Source organism: Equus przewalskii, chromosome 9 (assembly GCF_037783145.1).
Source record: "Equus przewalskii isolate Varuska chromosome 9, EquPr2, whole genome shotgun sequence".
Lineage (NCBI taxonomy): Eukaryota > Metazoa > Chordata > Mammalia > Perissodactyla > Equidae > Equus > Equus przewalskii.
The window spans coordinates 51,336,916-51,353,387 of NC_091839.1; the positions used below are offsets into that span (position 1 = coordinate 51,336,916).

Here is a 16,472-nt window from a genome sequence, read left to right on the forward strand (position 1 = left end):
CAACTTTATAAAATGAACATCTCACCTCATCTAAGTCTTGGATATAAACTGGTTTTTCCTCAAAGCCAACTGGCATTGGTTCACTGTAGGGAATCTTTACTTCTTCATACATCTTGTTATTCTCTCTTTGGATTCCTTCTGGTAAAATCATCTATGAACATCAAAAATTAAAGTACAATAATAACAAAAAATAAAACAGTTACTCTGGAAAAGATTCTTAGATTAAAGAAGAGAGAGAGAGAAAGAACACGACTGCTTTCATAACACAGCACTGGTAAATAATTTAGCTAATTTAAAGGAAAATGAGCTGAAACAAAACAAAGACAAACAAACAACCACACACACACAAAGCATTCATGTATAGGACATCTCACATAACATACAGTCCATCCTATGTTGATGAATTTTAAGTATACATTAATTAGATGGTACTCCTGCAGATACACGTACTGGTAGAGCTAGGAAAACCGCAATATACAGCATAAAGTTTCATCAAAAAGTGATGCAACTGCTAAAACTCAAAAATACAAGTTGCATAAATAATGAAAAGGAGGAGAACAAATATGTTTCGAATACCTACGATGTGCCAAGAACTTTACATACACTGCATTATCTCATTTTCCTCAATATTTTTAAACACAATTTAGCATAATACAGTCAACTAGTACTAGAGTCACAAAAGGAACAGGCAAAATCTACATGTCATTTCCTCAGAATAAACATATTATCCAAAAGTGGTCACATACCAACAACATACCTTCGCTCCAGCAATGAATGCTGATGTTTTCATCGCTTCAGCCTGGGAATCATAAACATGCGGGTAACGTATTTTTTCAATGTCCGTGTCTCTCTGCCTGCTTAGAATTGGACCGCTTCTAGCATTCAGAAGTGCCTGCTCTCTGTTAACACGAAAATAATAGGCTAAATCTGTAATTTTTATCTTGCAAAGTATATACTAAAACAAGGTCACTGTAATAACTATTTCAGGTCGCCTTCATTATAAAAGACAAGAAATTAAACTACACAAAGGAACACATTAGCAATCCTGAAATTTTCTGTGTAACCACATAGGAGTCAACACATTTTCAGGTACTATTTTTAGATAAAATCACTTGATAAGTTTGACTTAACGTTCTTTATTTATAATTTTCTTTGTCACAATCCAAAGATGTTTTTAATAAGGTACATACTCCTTTATTAAAGTGGGTTACAATATTTAAAGACCAAGTGTAATAATGTCTTTATTCCATTTTCCTCCTTTCTACTTCTAAAGAACAACATGGGGAAAAGGATTCATTAAGCTAGGAAACAAAAGAAAAGTCTCAAAATAAATTTGTGCCGGCTTCATAAATCTTAAGCTAGTGGTGTGTACACAGCACCTAAAAATAGCTTACTGCTATAATCTAAATCTCTCATCTACATGGATGCAACCAAGAATATTCTAATTAAGCAGATCACTGCTTTCTTATCCCAGAAAATCAGGTTTTCATACAACAAAATTCTGTTCTTGTAAGAAAACGTGACTCGAAGTAAGAATCACCTAAATTGTTTAAACTAAACTAAAAGATGATAATGATACATATATGTAGCAATTACACAAAAGCACTTTTCAGCTTCTGGCTTTTATTACCTTTGTATCCGCAATTCCTTAGGATCAAAGCACATAAGTCCTTCGGAAACTTCTCCATCTTCTCCAGCCTTTTTTTCTCGTCTGGCAATTCTTTTTTCTTCACGGCGATACTGTTTCATTAACTGCTTTTCTTGTTCAGATTGAATAGTGACTTGACAGCCATAATTAGGTTTGGCATTTTCTCCTAAAATTTTTTTGCAATTGTCTATGAAGCAAATTTGAGAAACATCATATTTTATAATTTTAGCCTTTATGAAAAACACTTTTCCCCCTCATCAAAACATACGACAGACAGCACAGTGCTCTAACAATTCATCTTTTTAAAACCGGCACATTCAATTATATGTTTTAAGGAGAGTTTTTTTCAATCACAATATCTAAATGATATTACAAACTGCTTAAGAAAAGTGAGCAGATATTTTCCTCCTATAGAGTAAACAGTTTAATGGCACAAATTCTTACATATGACATCAGGAATCTAAAAATTAGGTTTTAAAATTCTGAAAACTTTCTGTTTATGTATTTTCAATAAATATAATAATTATCAATAATTACCATTTACTGTTAACATAATAAAGATATTCTTTACATATCAGATATAACTTTCCCCAATGTAATAGGCCTTACTCTGTGAAATTGTTTGTTACTACTTGTACACAAAATAAAATTTATTAACACTGACTCAGGATATATTTAGAAGATGACCAGGGCAAATAAAGAAAGAGTATAGTCTACCTTTTCATGGACATACTTTTTAAAAAAAAAAAATGCAAAAAAGGCCAGAACCACTAAGAAGAATCAGGTCAATCAAATCTCAATGTTTTTAAGGTACAATTTAAATCTGTGATTTTGTCAACTCAGTATTCAGGAAAAATTTTCTTCTAACAAGATTACTTTCTGTGTTTAATTAAATCTTCCCAGTTAGTGTCAGCCCTAAAGGAACTGATAGGAATGTCAGCCGAAAGCAATTGAAGCCCAAACTCATTTATTGTATTAAGGAGCTACAAGATTCCAGCCACTGCTGCCAGGCGAGGAAGATGACGAAAAATGAGACACGGTCCACACTCTGAAGGAGCACAGTGCAAGTTATTTCATCAAATTCCAAGATCCAATGCAGAACAAGGAAGAAATTAAGCATAGCATCAAGATGGGGAAATTAGCTCTCTAATTCATTCTAAGTCAAACCTTCAGAATTCCCAAACACTTGTCACTATTTCATTACATGATTTTGAATAAGTCATTTTAATTCTCAATAACATGAAATAACCTCTCTGTATAATGGCTTTATAAATCTCAGAAAGGAAAGTGAGAAATAAAGATTTACTGCATCTCAAAATTATGAAATAAAATATAATCTCATAAGGACTACATTTTATAGTTCCGAATAAAGTATTTTTCTAAATAAATCTTACACATCTTAGTTTCTAAGCAAATCTTATACACCTATTGTAAAGACTGACTTTATAACCAACTTTCAACGTTAGAAAAAGAATGCAGCATACTGACAGGTTCACACGTACTCTGAGCTAAACCGACTACAGTCACACAATCAGCAACACAGATATTAATCAGAATTTTTTAAAATGTGAATAATCCCATGAGCTTATTTCTAGAAATGAATGTTAAAGGTTTTGTGTGTGCAACTAAAAACTCTGGATGACACACTAAATGCTATGCTAATGTCATTAACACTTTAAACAAATGTGATAGTAACAAAATGCTATAATACACATTTGCAATCATCCAAATAAGAAAATTAAAATTATAGGAAAAAAATATGTCTACCTCATTGATAGCTTTATAAGGCCTCAATCAGAATATACTGGAATCCTATAAGACTGAACATAATAGGTAATAAAAAAAACAAGTTATAAAGTAGCAAATGATTAAATGTACGGTTCTCCTTGAAAGGTTCAGCTAATTGTAAAGACTGACAAGCAGAAATGAAATGAATAAGCTTAACAGAAATTCTAAGATAAAATTTTACTGAAGAACAATGGCGAAGCTTGTATCCTTTTAAAATGTCATTATGACGGAAAAAGCCTTGTATAACTATTCAAAACACTGTCACTTGACAGCATGAGCTAACAATTTTTACTTTACGATAGCCCCTGCACTAAACATCCTCCACATCAGCCCTGAAAACAAAATCTAATTTCTAACTATCCTCAACTTACTGGTCAGTACACTATACCCACCCACTTCCCACCTGCCTTACCTTTCCTCGTTATAAGAACAGAGATAAAGTAGGGTGGGTGTGTATCTGGATAAAAAGATTCAAAGAAAATCAGTATGAAAGCTAGAAAATGCTAAATAGCAAGAAGCTACTGTTCTCTAAGACTATGATTTTGGGGAACAGAGAAGAGGATGGGGTGTGCCTGTCATACTAAGGGAGTTTAATAAAGAATACAAACAGTATTTGGTAGTTTTTGAGAGAATTTGAAGGATCATTAACAAAATTATATCAAAAGATAAAAACGGATGAGAACAGTAATAAAGTAAAACAAGAGTCTAAAGATTCTTTTCCTCAAGAATAGTTCCTTCTCTCCCCCAAAATTTAAGGAAAATCATTTCTAATGCATGCACACAGAAAACTTCTCTTAAAAAAAACCTGAAAATGCTGGTTGTCAGCTTCTTCACCACAGTTCTTAGAAAAAGTTAGTCTACTTGTTTAATCGCCCCACATGTTCAATAATATAATTATTATTCTTACATAGTAACAATATTAATAATGATCCAGCATAGAATAGAAGAGTAAAAGAAGTGTGAGAAGAGTAGAAAACATTTCAGGGCAGATTGACAGCTCAAATATTTTTTTAAATAATTTGAATATTTAATATTTGTTTTTGGGTTAAAAAACGTGTTGTTTCTACAAAGTTATCCTAATAGAATATAATTAGTGTAAACGTTACATAAAAATAAACGAAATGAAACTGCAAGACAACACTAACTCATCATCTACAGCTTTCTAAAAATATATGTGATGCACACTCATTTTGAACTTTTTGCTAATAAATCAGCACTATTGAAAGGTGGAATCAATAAGTATCTCTATATTAACACTTAGGAGGCTGACAAAACAAACACCAAATTCTCAGAATTTACATCGCAAGACTAGATATTTAAACTCGTTCCTTTTCTTCTGGCAGATAGCCTCGTTAGATGCTCCTAAACTCCGCTGGCTCACTGCAGTGTCTGATCAAGCCCTCTTTAACAGGAGGGAGCCCGCGTAAAGCAAGGCAGTTAACAAGCATTCAATACTCTTAAAGAACCAAGAGAATTGCAGAAAGACAAAGTGGTCATTTCACTTCTTTCAAGTTTCTAAAAATCTCCAAGCAACTCCAGGCAACTATCAGTAATCAGAGTATAAAATAAAGGAAATCTGTAAGAAATTGTGGATTTACATCAATGCTGTTTTTAAAATTTCCTTTCAGTGCCATACTCATAAATGCAAGGAAAAGTGACATAACTTACATAGAAAAAGGATAAATCTTGAGTAGTTTGAAGAAGAGTATCTAATTTCTCATGGTCATGCACTTTTTAAAAATTCCAAACTATTTCTAAGACTGGCAAGGAATATTTGGATAAAGGTAAGAAATCTAATTTTCCTGCTTATCACCTAAAACTTGAGTTTGGCATCAGTTGTGTCATAGTAGCTCAGACATTTTTTACAATTTTGGCCTCCTAAACAACGGTCCCTAATTCTTCTGGGGTTTGTAAATATATGTAATACATAGCAATAGAAATGTTCAATTTGCTGAGTGTGAAAACTGTATCACAGTTAAGTAGGAGACTATTATTGTTCTTAGATGTACGTTGAAGGTTTTATAGGTGAAGTATTATGATGTCTGCAACTTACCGGTCATTGTTTAGCAAAAGTTTTAAATGCAGGGGTGTATGTGTGTGTGTTTGTGTGTGTAGAATTATAATGAGAGAAAGAGAAGGAGAGGGAGGAAGCAAAACGTTAATGCCTGGGGAATCTACATGAAGGGTATGCGAAGTTCACTGTACTATCCTTGCACCTTTACAACAGGTTTGAAAGTTTTCAAAATAAAAATTTGAGAAGAAATTATAACAGTACTCGGCCCACAGTAAGTACTACAGGTATTTGCTTTTTAAAAAGAAATTTTTGTCTATTGAAATTTCCTGTAGAAAACATGCCATACCTAAACATAAATAGAATCTCTGCCATAACATCCTTCTTAGGGCATTGATATTTTTTTCATAATCTGCCATATCTAAAACCTACTTCGTAAAAGGATGGTATCAGTAGATTATATAATAGACCAAAGGATGTTAAAAGTATAATTACATTTAAAAGATTCGCTAACCAATGAATTTTTCCCTTATATCAGAATTATCACTGAATACTTTCTTACCTTGAAGAGCCTGTAACCTATGATCATTTGAAGAATTAAGAAATCTATCCACAATTGTAATTCTGTTCTGGAGGAGTTTCTCAATAAGTTCAAGTCCATCAGGTCCCAGTAGTTCAAACAGCTTATAAGAGGAAGAAAATCAAAACAACCTGTTACCTCAAAATTAAGTTTTTCAAATTACTAACGCTCTATTCTACGGAGGTATGAAGCCAAACTAATACAGAAGTATCCAGAGAAATTAGGAAAATACAGTAACTTAGGAAAGAAAAATAACTCTTCATATTGCTAAGGAGCTTTCAGCTTTAATAAAGGCTATCTACAATTACATAATTAAAGAGCATGATCCAATTTTTTAAAATAATTATGATTTATATATAAAATTATATATCACAGAATAACAAATTCTTACACTTGTTTTTTCTTGGCATAACCAAATGAAATTGTAAAATTAATTTGCTTTTTAATATACTATTCTGGTTTTTTCAAATAGAGTTCAGAGTACCATTTGTCTTACAAAATATAACAGCTATCATTTCAGAGTTAATGAACCATCAGGAAGTTTTAAAGAATCATGACATGCCAAACTTTTACTGCTTAATAAATTATTTTATTAAATATATTTTTATTAAATTTTATTTATTTTATAAATGCTTAATTAATAAGTAATTTTTACTGCTTAATAAATCTAAAATACAGTACTGCAAGTGCTTTATATAACTTCATAGAAGGTTTCCATGCATCTCCTACTCTCCTATACAGAGTGGTTGCCAAAGATTAAGTTGATTCCAGAGTCAGAGAACCAGTTTTAGGATTTAGAGCCTTTTTATTACATAACTATACAAAATAACTGTTCCAGAAAGCCTTTTAATTTCCTCAGGTATGGTTCAGGGATCTATTTTCTCTTCCTGTCCAGAAATGATAACCTCTAATTTTACATATGATGATTTTATATCAACCAAATTCTGTTTTCAGAGAATCCACACAAATCAAATCATAATTAAAAGTAGGACTAGGGCCGGCCTCGTGGCACAGCGGTTAAGTTTGCATGCTCTGCTTCGGCGGCCTGGGTTCACCAGTTCCGATCCCAGGTGCGGACCTATGCACTGCTTGTCAAACCATGCTGTGGCAGGTGTCCCACATATAAAGTAGAGGAAGATGGGCACGGATGTTAACTCAGGGCCAGTCTTCCTTGGCAAAAAAAGGAGGACTGGCAGATGTTAGCTCAGGGCTAATCTTCTTCTTCTTCAAAAAAAAGTAGGACTTTTATGTACAGTATATATGAGAAGTTAAATATTTATTTTTCTTTTTGCTGTTCATTTTACTGACATTATCTACACACAAGGCCACCCAGCTCCCAGTCGTGGAACAGCTCTACTTTTGGGCGAAGCATCACAGAATATACTGGCATCCCAATCACTCTCACCCTGTGCGAGATTCCACACAAGGAGAGGCAAGCCGAGAACTTAGGCTACTGCCTACCCCTTCCATCAAGTATCCAGCTCCTAAAGCAGGGGTGTCACTCAGAGAGTAGCTTTCCATTGTCCCCAGCTCCAGAGTTCTGCCTCAGAGAGTCGGCGGGGGCGGGGTGGCGGGGGGGTGGGGGTGGGGAGCGTGGACACAACAGGGACACAAAGCCATAAAACAGAAAGATCCCAATCTCTTCCAAAGGGACTGATCTCATTTACAATAAGGCATGAAGTTAAAGCCTAAGGGCTATCTCAAAAACAGCAGGGGTTGTGGTGAACCACAATTAGGAAAAGATTCACAGATTCAACAACTGGGCTACAGGAGACAACTACGGAAATAGACAACTGGAAGGAGCCCTCTTTGGGAGAGAACGAATATCAAACACTGACTTCTGGAATTATTCCTTCAAAGGGGCCACAACTTTATTGGATCAGTTTGTGGAGCAATTTATGCCCCGGGGCATCTATGCAAGCAGAGCAATCATCCGGTAAAAGTTTAAAAGCTGGGTGTGGTCAGGGAAAGTGAAGAAGAGGATTTTACCTAAACTACTTTCACCCAAAGGTATGCTTCCCTGAGGAAAAACATCAGAGGCTAAATACTGTGGGGTGAGGGTGGGAGGAATCATCTGCACTAAAATAATCCAGCTGGTTGCCAAACAAGCAAATAAAAATAACAAGCCCTGGACGTGGCAGATTAGATGAAATGGACAAATTTCCTAGAAAGATACACACTACCAAAAGTCACTCAAGAAGTAACAATATGAATAGACCTATAACAAGTGAACAATTGAATTAGTAATCAAAAACAACCCACAAAGAAAAGTCCAGGTCCAGATGGCTTCACTGGTGAATTCTATAAAGCATATAAAGGAGTTAATACCAATTCTTCACAAACTCTTCCAAAAAATAGGAGAGAATACTTCCCAACTCATTTTATGAGGTATTACCCTGACCCCAAAACAGGCAAACACATTATAAGAAAACTTACAGACCAGTATCTCTTAGGAACATGCACACAAAAATTGTCAATGAAATACTAGGAAACCAAATCCAGCAATACATAAAAAGAATTACACACCACAACAAAGTGAGATTTATGTCAGGAATATAAGGTTGTGCAACACAAGAAGATCAACTGATGCATTACATTATATCATAGAATAAAACACAAAAATCACATGACCAGCTCACCAGATGCAGAAAAAGCATCTGACAAAATCTAACACCCTTTCATATTAAAAATACTCAACAAACTAGACTAGAAAGGAACTTTCACAATGTGATAAAAGGCATCTATGAAAAACCCATAGTTAACATCATACTCAATGGTGAAACACCGGGTACTTACCCACTAAGAGAACAGAAACAAGACAAGTCTGTACTCATAACTTCCATTGAACACTGTACTGCAGGTTCAATCCATGGTAATTTGGTCAGAAAAAGAAATAAAAGGCATCCAGAGTGAAAAGGAAGAAGTAAAACTATTTCTATTTGTAGATCATATGATCTTCTACATAGAAAATACTAAAGAATCCACTAAAATACTACCAGATAACAAGTTAAGTTTTCAGAAAGAGTGTCAAGACATTCAGTGAGATCAGTCTTTTCAATAAATGATGCTGGGACAACTGGCTAGCCACATGAAATAGAGTGATATTAGACGCTTATACCATACACAAAAATTAACTCAAAGAGGATCAGTGATCTAAATGTAAGAGCTAAACTTGTAAAACTCTTAGAGGAAAACATGGCCTAAGATTTGGTCAATGATTCTTAAATATGATACCAAAAGCATGAGCGACAAAAGAAAACAGACAATTTCAAATTCATCAAAATAAGAATACTTGTCTGCTTCAAAAGACATCAAGAAAGTGAAAAAAAAAAAAAACCTGCAGAATGGGAGCAAATATTTGCAAATCACATATCTGATAACGGACTTGTATCCAGAATACATAAAGAACTCTTACTACAAATAAAAAGACAATCAACGAAAAAATGAGCAAAGGATCTAAATTTATCCAAGGAAAAGATATAAATGGCCAAAAAGTACATGAAAAGATGCTCCGTATCATTAGTCATCAGAGAGATGCAAATCAAAACCACAAGAACCACAAAAAAAGCTATTAAAAAAAAAACCAAAATTAATAAGTGTTCGCAAGGATATGGAGAAAGCTGGAACTCTCATACATTGTGGGAATACAAAATTGCGCAGCCACTGTGGGAAACAGTTTTCTGGTTCCTCAATAAGTTAAACAGAGAATTACACTATGACTCAGCAATTCCACTCCTAGGGATGTAGCCCAAACAATGTAAAATATGTGTCCAAACAAAAACGTGTACACAAATGTGGCTATTTACAATAGCCAAAAAGGTAGAAACAACCCAAATGTCTATCAACTAATGCATGGATAAACAAAATGTAGTATATCCACACAACAGAATATTACTAAGACATAAAAAGGAATGAAGTGGTATACAACATGGATGAATGTTGAAAACACTTTGCTAAGTAAAAGAAGCCAGTCACAAAAGACCAGATATTATGTGATTCCATTTATATGAAATTGTCCAGAAGAGGGAAATCTCTAGATGCAGAAAATAGATTAGTGGTTGTTTTAGGTCTAGGGGGTAAGAGGGCAGTAGGAGGACAGTAGCTAAAGGTTTAGAATTTCTTTTTGAGATGATAAAAATGCTCTGAAATTGACTGTGGCGATGGTTACACATATCTATGAATATACTAAAAACCATTAATTCATACACTTTAAATGGATGAATTATATGGTATGTAAATTATATATCAATGAAGCTTTTTTTAAAATTATGAATGAAAATAACTTCAAATACTAAAAGTAACAAAAAAAATTGCTTAGGGGTGAAAGATAAAGATTAAATATAATTTCCCCAATAAGCATGCTAAGTGAGTGTTTTGAATTGCTGTTAGACACAAGCCCTGTGCTTAAGGTTAAGGGTGATATTAAAGAACCAGCAAATTCCAAAAAGATAATTGCAATACATAGCTACAGTTACTTTCCACCCACACTCCAAACAAATTGCAGGAGGAAATGCTCTCTATGTACAGCATGAAATGTCCTTTATATCCTACAACTCTCAAAGAATGTGTCACTTCTCAGATTCAGACCATTTCTTCCATAAGAAAGTTATCATGGAAGTTACCCTTATAGATATTCTTAACTACTCAAGGTTACTTAATCTGAAATACAATACTCACACATGATAAATTAGATTCAGAAACTTTTAGTCCAAAACATAATTTTAGGAAACCACGAGCATATCTGGAAGAAAACTTCTAATGTAACATCCCAAGTATGGGATCACAGCACAAAGAGTACATTATTTCTTAAAAATAACACAACTAAGACCTACCAAAAGAGACAAGAAGGCTGTTTTGCTCTGAATAGCAGGACTTCCATAACTCTAAGATGAAGAATCCCCAGCAGAATTCTGAGATCAGCTGCCATCAGATTTAAAGCAATCCCAAAATTATGCTTTGCCTAACATTTGCCATTTTCATCCACATTGAGAGCAGGTGCAGTTCTCATTCAAGATTTGCACTACAAACTAATTTGGCACAGAGAGTGACTGTTTGTAAAGGTACAGCTGTCTGGATCACTGCTCTATGCACTGACAGAAGTTCCAGAAGCTATCTTACTGAAAAAAAAGAGGGAAGGAAAAGTTATCTTTGGGTACGGAAACAGACATCAACCACAGAGTTTAAAAAAAAAAGAATGCAGCTCTCAAACAATAAAAAGGCAAGTTTCATTATTCTGGCTATAAATTTAGGATACGAGATTTAGAGGAGCCACAATAGAAATAGATAGGTAACATACTTTTCCCGGTAGATGCTGTTAAAGCCATTATTATCTAGTAAGGTACTTCTCAATAGAGACTGGTTCTTAGAGTTCTTATTGTTATTATAAATCCTTTTTTATTATAAAATTATTCAAGTAGTCCTTTGTTAAATTAATGAATTAAAACAGTCAAAAAATTAACCAACAGACTACGTTCCTGAGATGAAAAATAAAATTATTTCGAACATGTACAAACTAACTAAAACAGCATTACATACTTCCTTGTTTCTTACACTTTTAACATATAAATGTAGTTTGCGAATCTCTCAGGAAAGGTAAGTCTCACTTTCCACTGTATTCTGAATTATATCATTTTTATTCCAATGGGAACAATGCTACAGTGGATGCTATATTCCCAATACAGTATCAAATGAATCACAGATATTAAATCATCATAAAAGCAAACTATCAAGTAACGATAACCCTTTAAATAATATACCATGAAAGATTATACCATAAATTCTATGAAAATTCGTTTGGAAAAAAAGAGATTTAATGGGCCTAAATAAGAACTAGAAACATATTCTCAAACTGGGGTATACAGAGAGAATGCTACGGGCTTATGAACCACAGAATAAATATGACATTCTTGGATTGTGGATGTACTCAAAGATTTAGAGGCAAAACATTCTTTCCAAGTAAAATACAATCTGGTTATGGTAATGTCCTGTTTGAACCCTACTTCTTGGGTTAGTCAAAAAATGCTGAATAAAGTATTTAATCACTAAAATAGGCTTTAAAGCAAATAAAATTTCAATATGTATAAAAGGTTTGTCGGTTCCATTCTTTCTCCATCTAACCAATAATAAAGAATTCATTAAAAGTAAAAAATAAGTCTATTTGGATTCCAAAAAGACCTCTTTCAAAAGAGAGACCAACAATTCTCCATATGAAATAGTCAATGGGCATTCTGAAAAATAGCCAGTGATGCACAGTAGGCACACTATCTTGACATCAGCAAGTTATCCTTTCGGATAACAATATGTTTAGGTGGACTATGACATTAATCTTAATATTGAGATCAATCACTAAAGTTGTTCTTCAAGGATTGGCCATGGCTCTGCCATGTTCAAAATTTTACGAATGATATATAAATAAGAAGACATATTAAATCAAAGTTGTTAAAGTGTTAATATGGTGCATGATAGAATCAAGATTTTAAAGTTTTCTAAATAGTCTGATATATTCTGGCCAGACCTAAGGAGAAGTAATACATGTAAACATAAAACTCCATAATTAGGTTTAAAGAAACTCCTGTGTACTTGTACAAGATGGGGAAACTTGGTCCCACAGATAAATTCCTAAGGAAAATCTTGAAAGGTAGACTCAATATGAATAAAAAATACAATGGAGACTAGGAAAAAAATTAATGTATTATAGTAATATAATATCTCAAAAACCCTGTTTAGCATCGCAAAGGATACTACATTAATTGAAACATATTTAGAGTGCTGAGTTCAATTCTAATCCATACTTTTCAAGGAGTTTACAATAAAAAATTAAAGCATAGAACAAGAAAAACAAAGTAAAAATAGGATATCTATGTAAACTTTTTCAATAACAGATCTATTATTATCTATTATTATCCATTCTGTTTGAGGGATACTCATAGATTTGATAAAGGCAAAGATAATAATATTATTCTGGCTTCATCTTGCTTGATCTTCCTCCATGCATCATTCCACATTGCTAAATACTCCTTATCCTTCTTGAAACATACTCTTCCTTTGATATCCTTGACACATCACTCTTTTGATATGTGTCCCACCACTCTTCAGGCTGCTACCTTCCTGTCTCCTCTTCAGGCTCACTGCGACTACTAAATGTTGGAGTTCCTCAAGGCTAATCCTAAACTTTCTCTTACTTTCACTCCATATTCTCTCCTTCACTGTTCACATCCGAGCCCTTAGCTTCTATTAGCAAGCATACACTGAAAACTCTTCAATTTATACATCCTTCCCAGATCTCTACTCTGAGCTCCATTTATCTAATTGCCCAGTCATTATCTCCACTTGGAGGTCTCAAGGCCTCTCACAATTCTACATGTCCAAAATTATCTCAAGGTTTTCTACCCTCTTCACTCTTTTCTAAATGTTTCTATTTCCATGAATGGCACTGCCATCCTTCTAGGTAAAGGCCTAAAATGCATCCTCACCATCTCCTTATCCCACCATACAAATCCCCACCCCTGTCATCCAACCCACTATCAAGTCCCCTTGATCTCTACTACTAAACAGATTTCTGCTTGTCTCTTTTTAAGCTCCCAAATATTTACTGCCTGTACTACTCAAAGGGCTTCCTAGATGGTTTTGCACATCTATCCAAAACACATATCAATCCATTCTCCACAGAGCAACCAGAGTGAATTTTATGAAATGCAGTTCTGGTCAATGAATACTACCTCCCCTCCATCCCTTGCCAGCAAAATCTCCAATAGTTCTCCATTGTTCCCAAGATGAAGTATTGAATTGAACTGAACGTAGAACCAGAACCTCAAAGCATCACAGTGCGAAACTAAGATTCAAAAATACTGAAGTATATTAAATCACATTGCTCTGACTAGAAAGAATTTTAATATCATTAATAAAGTTAAATATTACTTTTAAAACAGAATCCTTTCTAATTCTCCATTTCTATGTATGTTTTATAATGAACATAAGGTACGACAGTATATGGATATAATTTTAAATTAACTACATTTATATCAGGGATGCATTATCAAAAATGGTTAAGGGCTGGCCTGGTGGCACAGCAGTTAAGTTCACACGTTCTGCTTCGGCGGCCCGGAGTTCGCTGGTTCGGATCCTGGGTGCGGACATAGTGCTGCTTGGCACACCACGCTGTGGTAGGCGTCCTACATATAAAGTAGAGGCAGATGGGCACGGATGTTAGCTCAGGGCCAGTCTTCCTCAGCAAAAAAGAGGAGGATTGGCAGCAGTTAGCTCAGGGCTAATCTTCCTCCAAAAAAAAAAAATGGTTAAAAGGTAGGATCAAAAAAGCTTGGAAACCAATGCTTTAAAGTATCATTCTGTTATAAAACTTTTTCTCAATGTAACAGTTTCATGATCTGGGTATGTCTTATAACAAATAAATATGTTTAATATAACATTTTTTCCAAAAAGGTTATTAAATGAATGGTGTTCCTGAAAATTATCGGTGCTTTATAGAATTTAAGAATATACAGATTATGCATAATCTACTGATACCATCACTGCTCATGTTTTCAAAACTTTTGTGTAATTGCTTTCTAAGTCAGCAACCCAGTCATTACTTCATATTACCCCTTGTCAGTCAACTTAATTTACTATTTTACCAAATTTATGAATGCTAGTACTACATAGCAGTTTAGAGCAGAAGAGTTAATCAGGGCTCAAAAATCGTGAGCCTACTGCTCACTAGCTTTAGGATGTTAGACATCCTCACTGAGCCTCCATGTTCTCATTTGTATAGAGTACAAACATACCCTTCACAGGGCTGTGATGTGAATTAAATAACGTTATGTAAATGTATCTGACACAGTGCCTTGCATATAATAAGCAATTAATTTTAAGTGCTTATTATTACTAAAATAAATGAATCATAATCAGGTAAGAGAGTAAGAAAAATACACAAAATAGTTTGTATCACGATAATAACAATACCTAACCCTTCTACACTGCTTATGTCCTAGGCAAGATATTAAGTGCTTTACATATAAAGCATGTATTTCCAGCTGTCTTGGTCTGAAGAAATATTAAGTGAAATCTTTGCTAAATATATATAACATTGATGCATTTATCATTTAAAAGCAATCATGATAGAATAATAATTCAAAGAAAACACTACAAAAGTAATAACCAACTATCACTTGTCAGGAAATAAATGAACACATAACAAATATTAACAAAAATATATGAGATGCATGTTTACTTCAGCATTTTTTCCAAGGAAGTGTGCCCGTGACTGTAATACGTGCACACATATATTCTAATTCCAGTTTCTGTGGGTAAAATTATTCACGGTTCAATGGTGTAATTAAACAGTATTTCCAAGTACTCTGTAAAAAGCAGCAATAGGTTTGAAACCACTACACCAACTAAAACTTTAATCATTGGTTAGATCACAGCTTCCTAGTTAATCTTCCTGCCGACCACCAGTATGTCTCTACTTCAACCTGTTACATCCTAGAACCAGATGAACCTTCCTCATAGTGAGCTTTCATGTACACCTTGCCAAGAAACTACAATGGGGTTGTCTAAGCTCAGTTTAGAAGGGACCTTCAAGGACATCTAAACAAAGCTCCCATAAAAGCAGTAATTACTGCCATAGGAAAGCAGAATAACAGGACAGTTGAGAATATGTGTATGGAGTCAGAGAGAACTAAGTTTAGTTATGAGTTCTGTCCATTCCTAGTTATGTGATTATGCGCTACTTTCTTAAGCAATCTGAGCCTCAGCTTTCTGGTGTCTGAAAACGTGCTCAATAAATATCCACTGCTACTACTGACAATTTTTTTCCTGGCTGATGAACATACAGCATACCTCAGCCAGCAGGACACTATCTTACAAGACAACTCATGCCACTCCTAGAGAACACTAATTGTCAAAAACTCCTTCCTAACATTGAGCCCTATCAGTCTATCTTTCCACCTTTCACTCTAGCTGTGTCCTCTGCAGTTACAGAGAATGATCCTAGTAACACTTCTACAAGACAGCCTTTCAAATATTTGAAGACAAGGCCAAGTAAAATAGTAGGCACACTTCACTCAAGTTCTTCCTTTCCCAGGTAAACATACATCAATTCCTTACTATTAATCATGCAACTTAGTTTCTAGGTGATTCTTCATCTGGGTTCCTTTAGAAATCTATGTTTTACTGAGCTTCTTAAAAAGATGCAATCCAAAACTGAATATTTCAAATATAATTTGATCAGGGAAGATCACAGAGATAGAAACAATTTTGGACTAGATGTTAAACTTTTTTAAACATAGCATAAGTTGGTAACAGCATCACACTGTTGGCTTGAACTGAATGTGTAGACAAGTAAAAACATTCAGTTTTAGGTTTTTCCACATGAACACTAGTAGGTCAAGATTCCCATATCCTATACTTTATATAATACTTTTTAAGTCGAGAATTTCAAACGGATC

At 34.2% G+C, this 16,472-nt stretch overlaps 1 protein-coding gene across 1 annotated transcript in view; it reads right to left on the reverse strand.

Moving 5' to 3' along the window:
• Window positions 1-16,472, reverse strand: part of ASCC3 (activating signal cointegrator 1 complex subunit 3) — a 320,801-nt gene that overhangs the window by 257,042 nt on the left and 47,287 nt on the right. The window contains exons 5-8 of the mRNA XM_008516619.2: window positions 6,010-6,130; window positions 1,631-1,835; window positions 758-899; window positions 26-151 (exon numbers count right to left, since the gene is read on the reverse strand). Coding sequence (XP_008514841.1) covers window positions 26-151; window positions 758-899; window positions 1,631-1,835; window positions 6,010-6,130 — 594 coding nt within the window. The remainder of the gene's footprint in view (window positions 1-25; window positions 152-757; window positions 900-1,630; window positions 1,836-6,009; window positions 6,131-16,472) is intronic.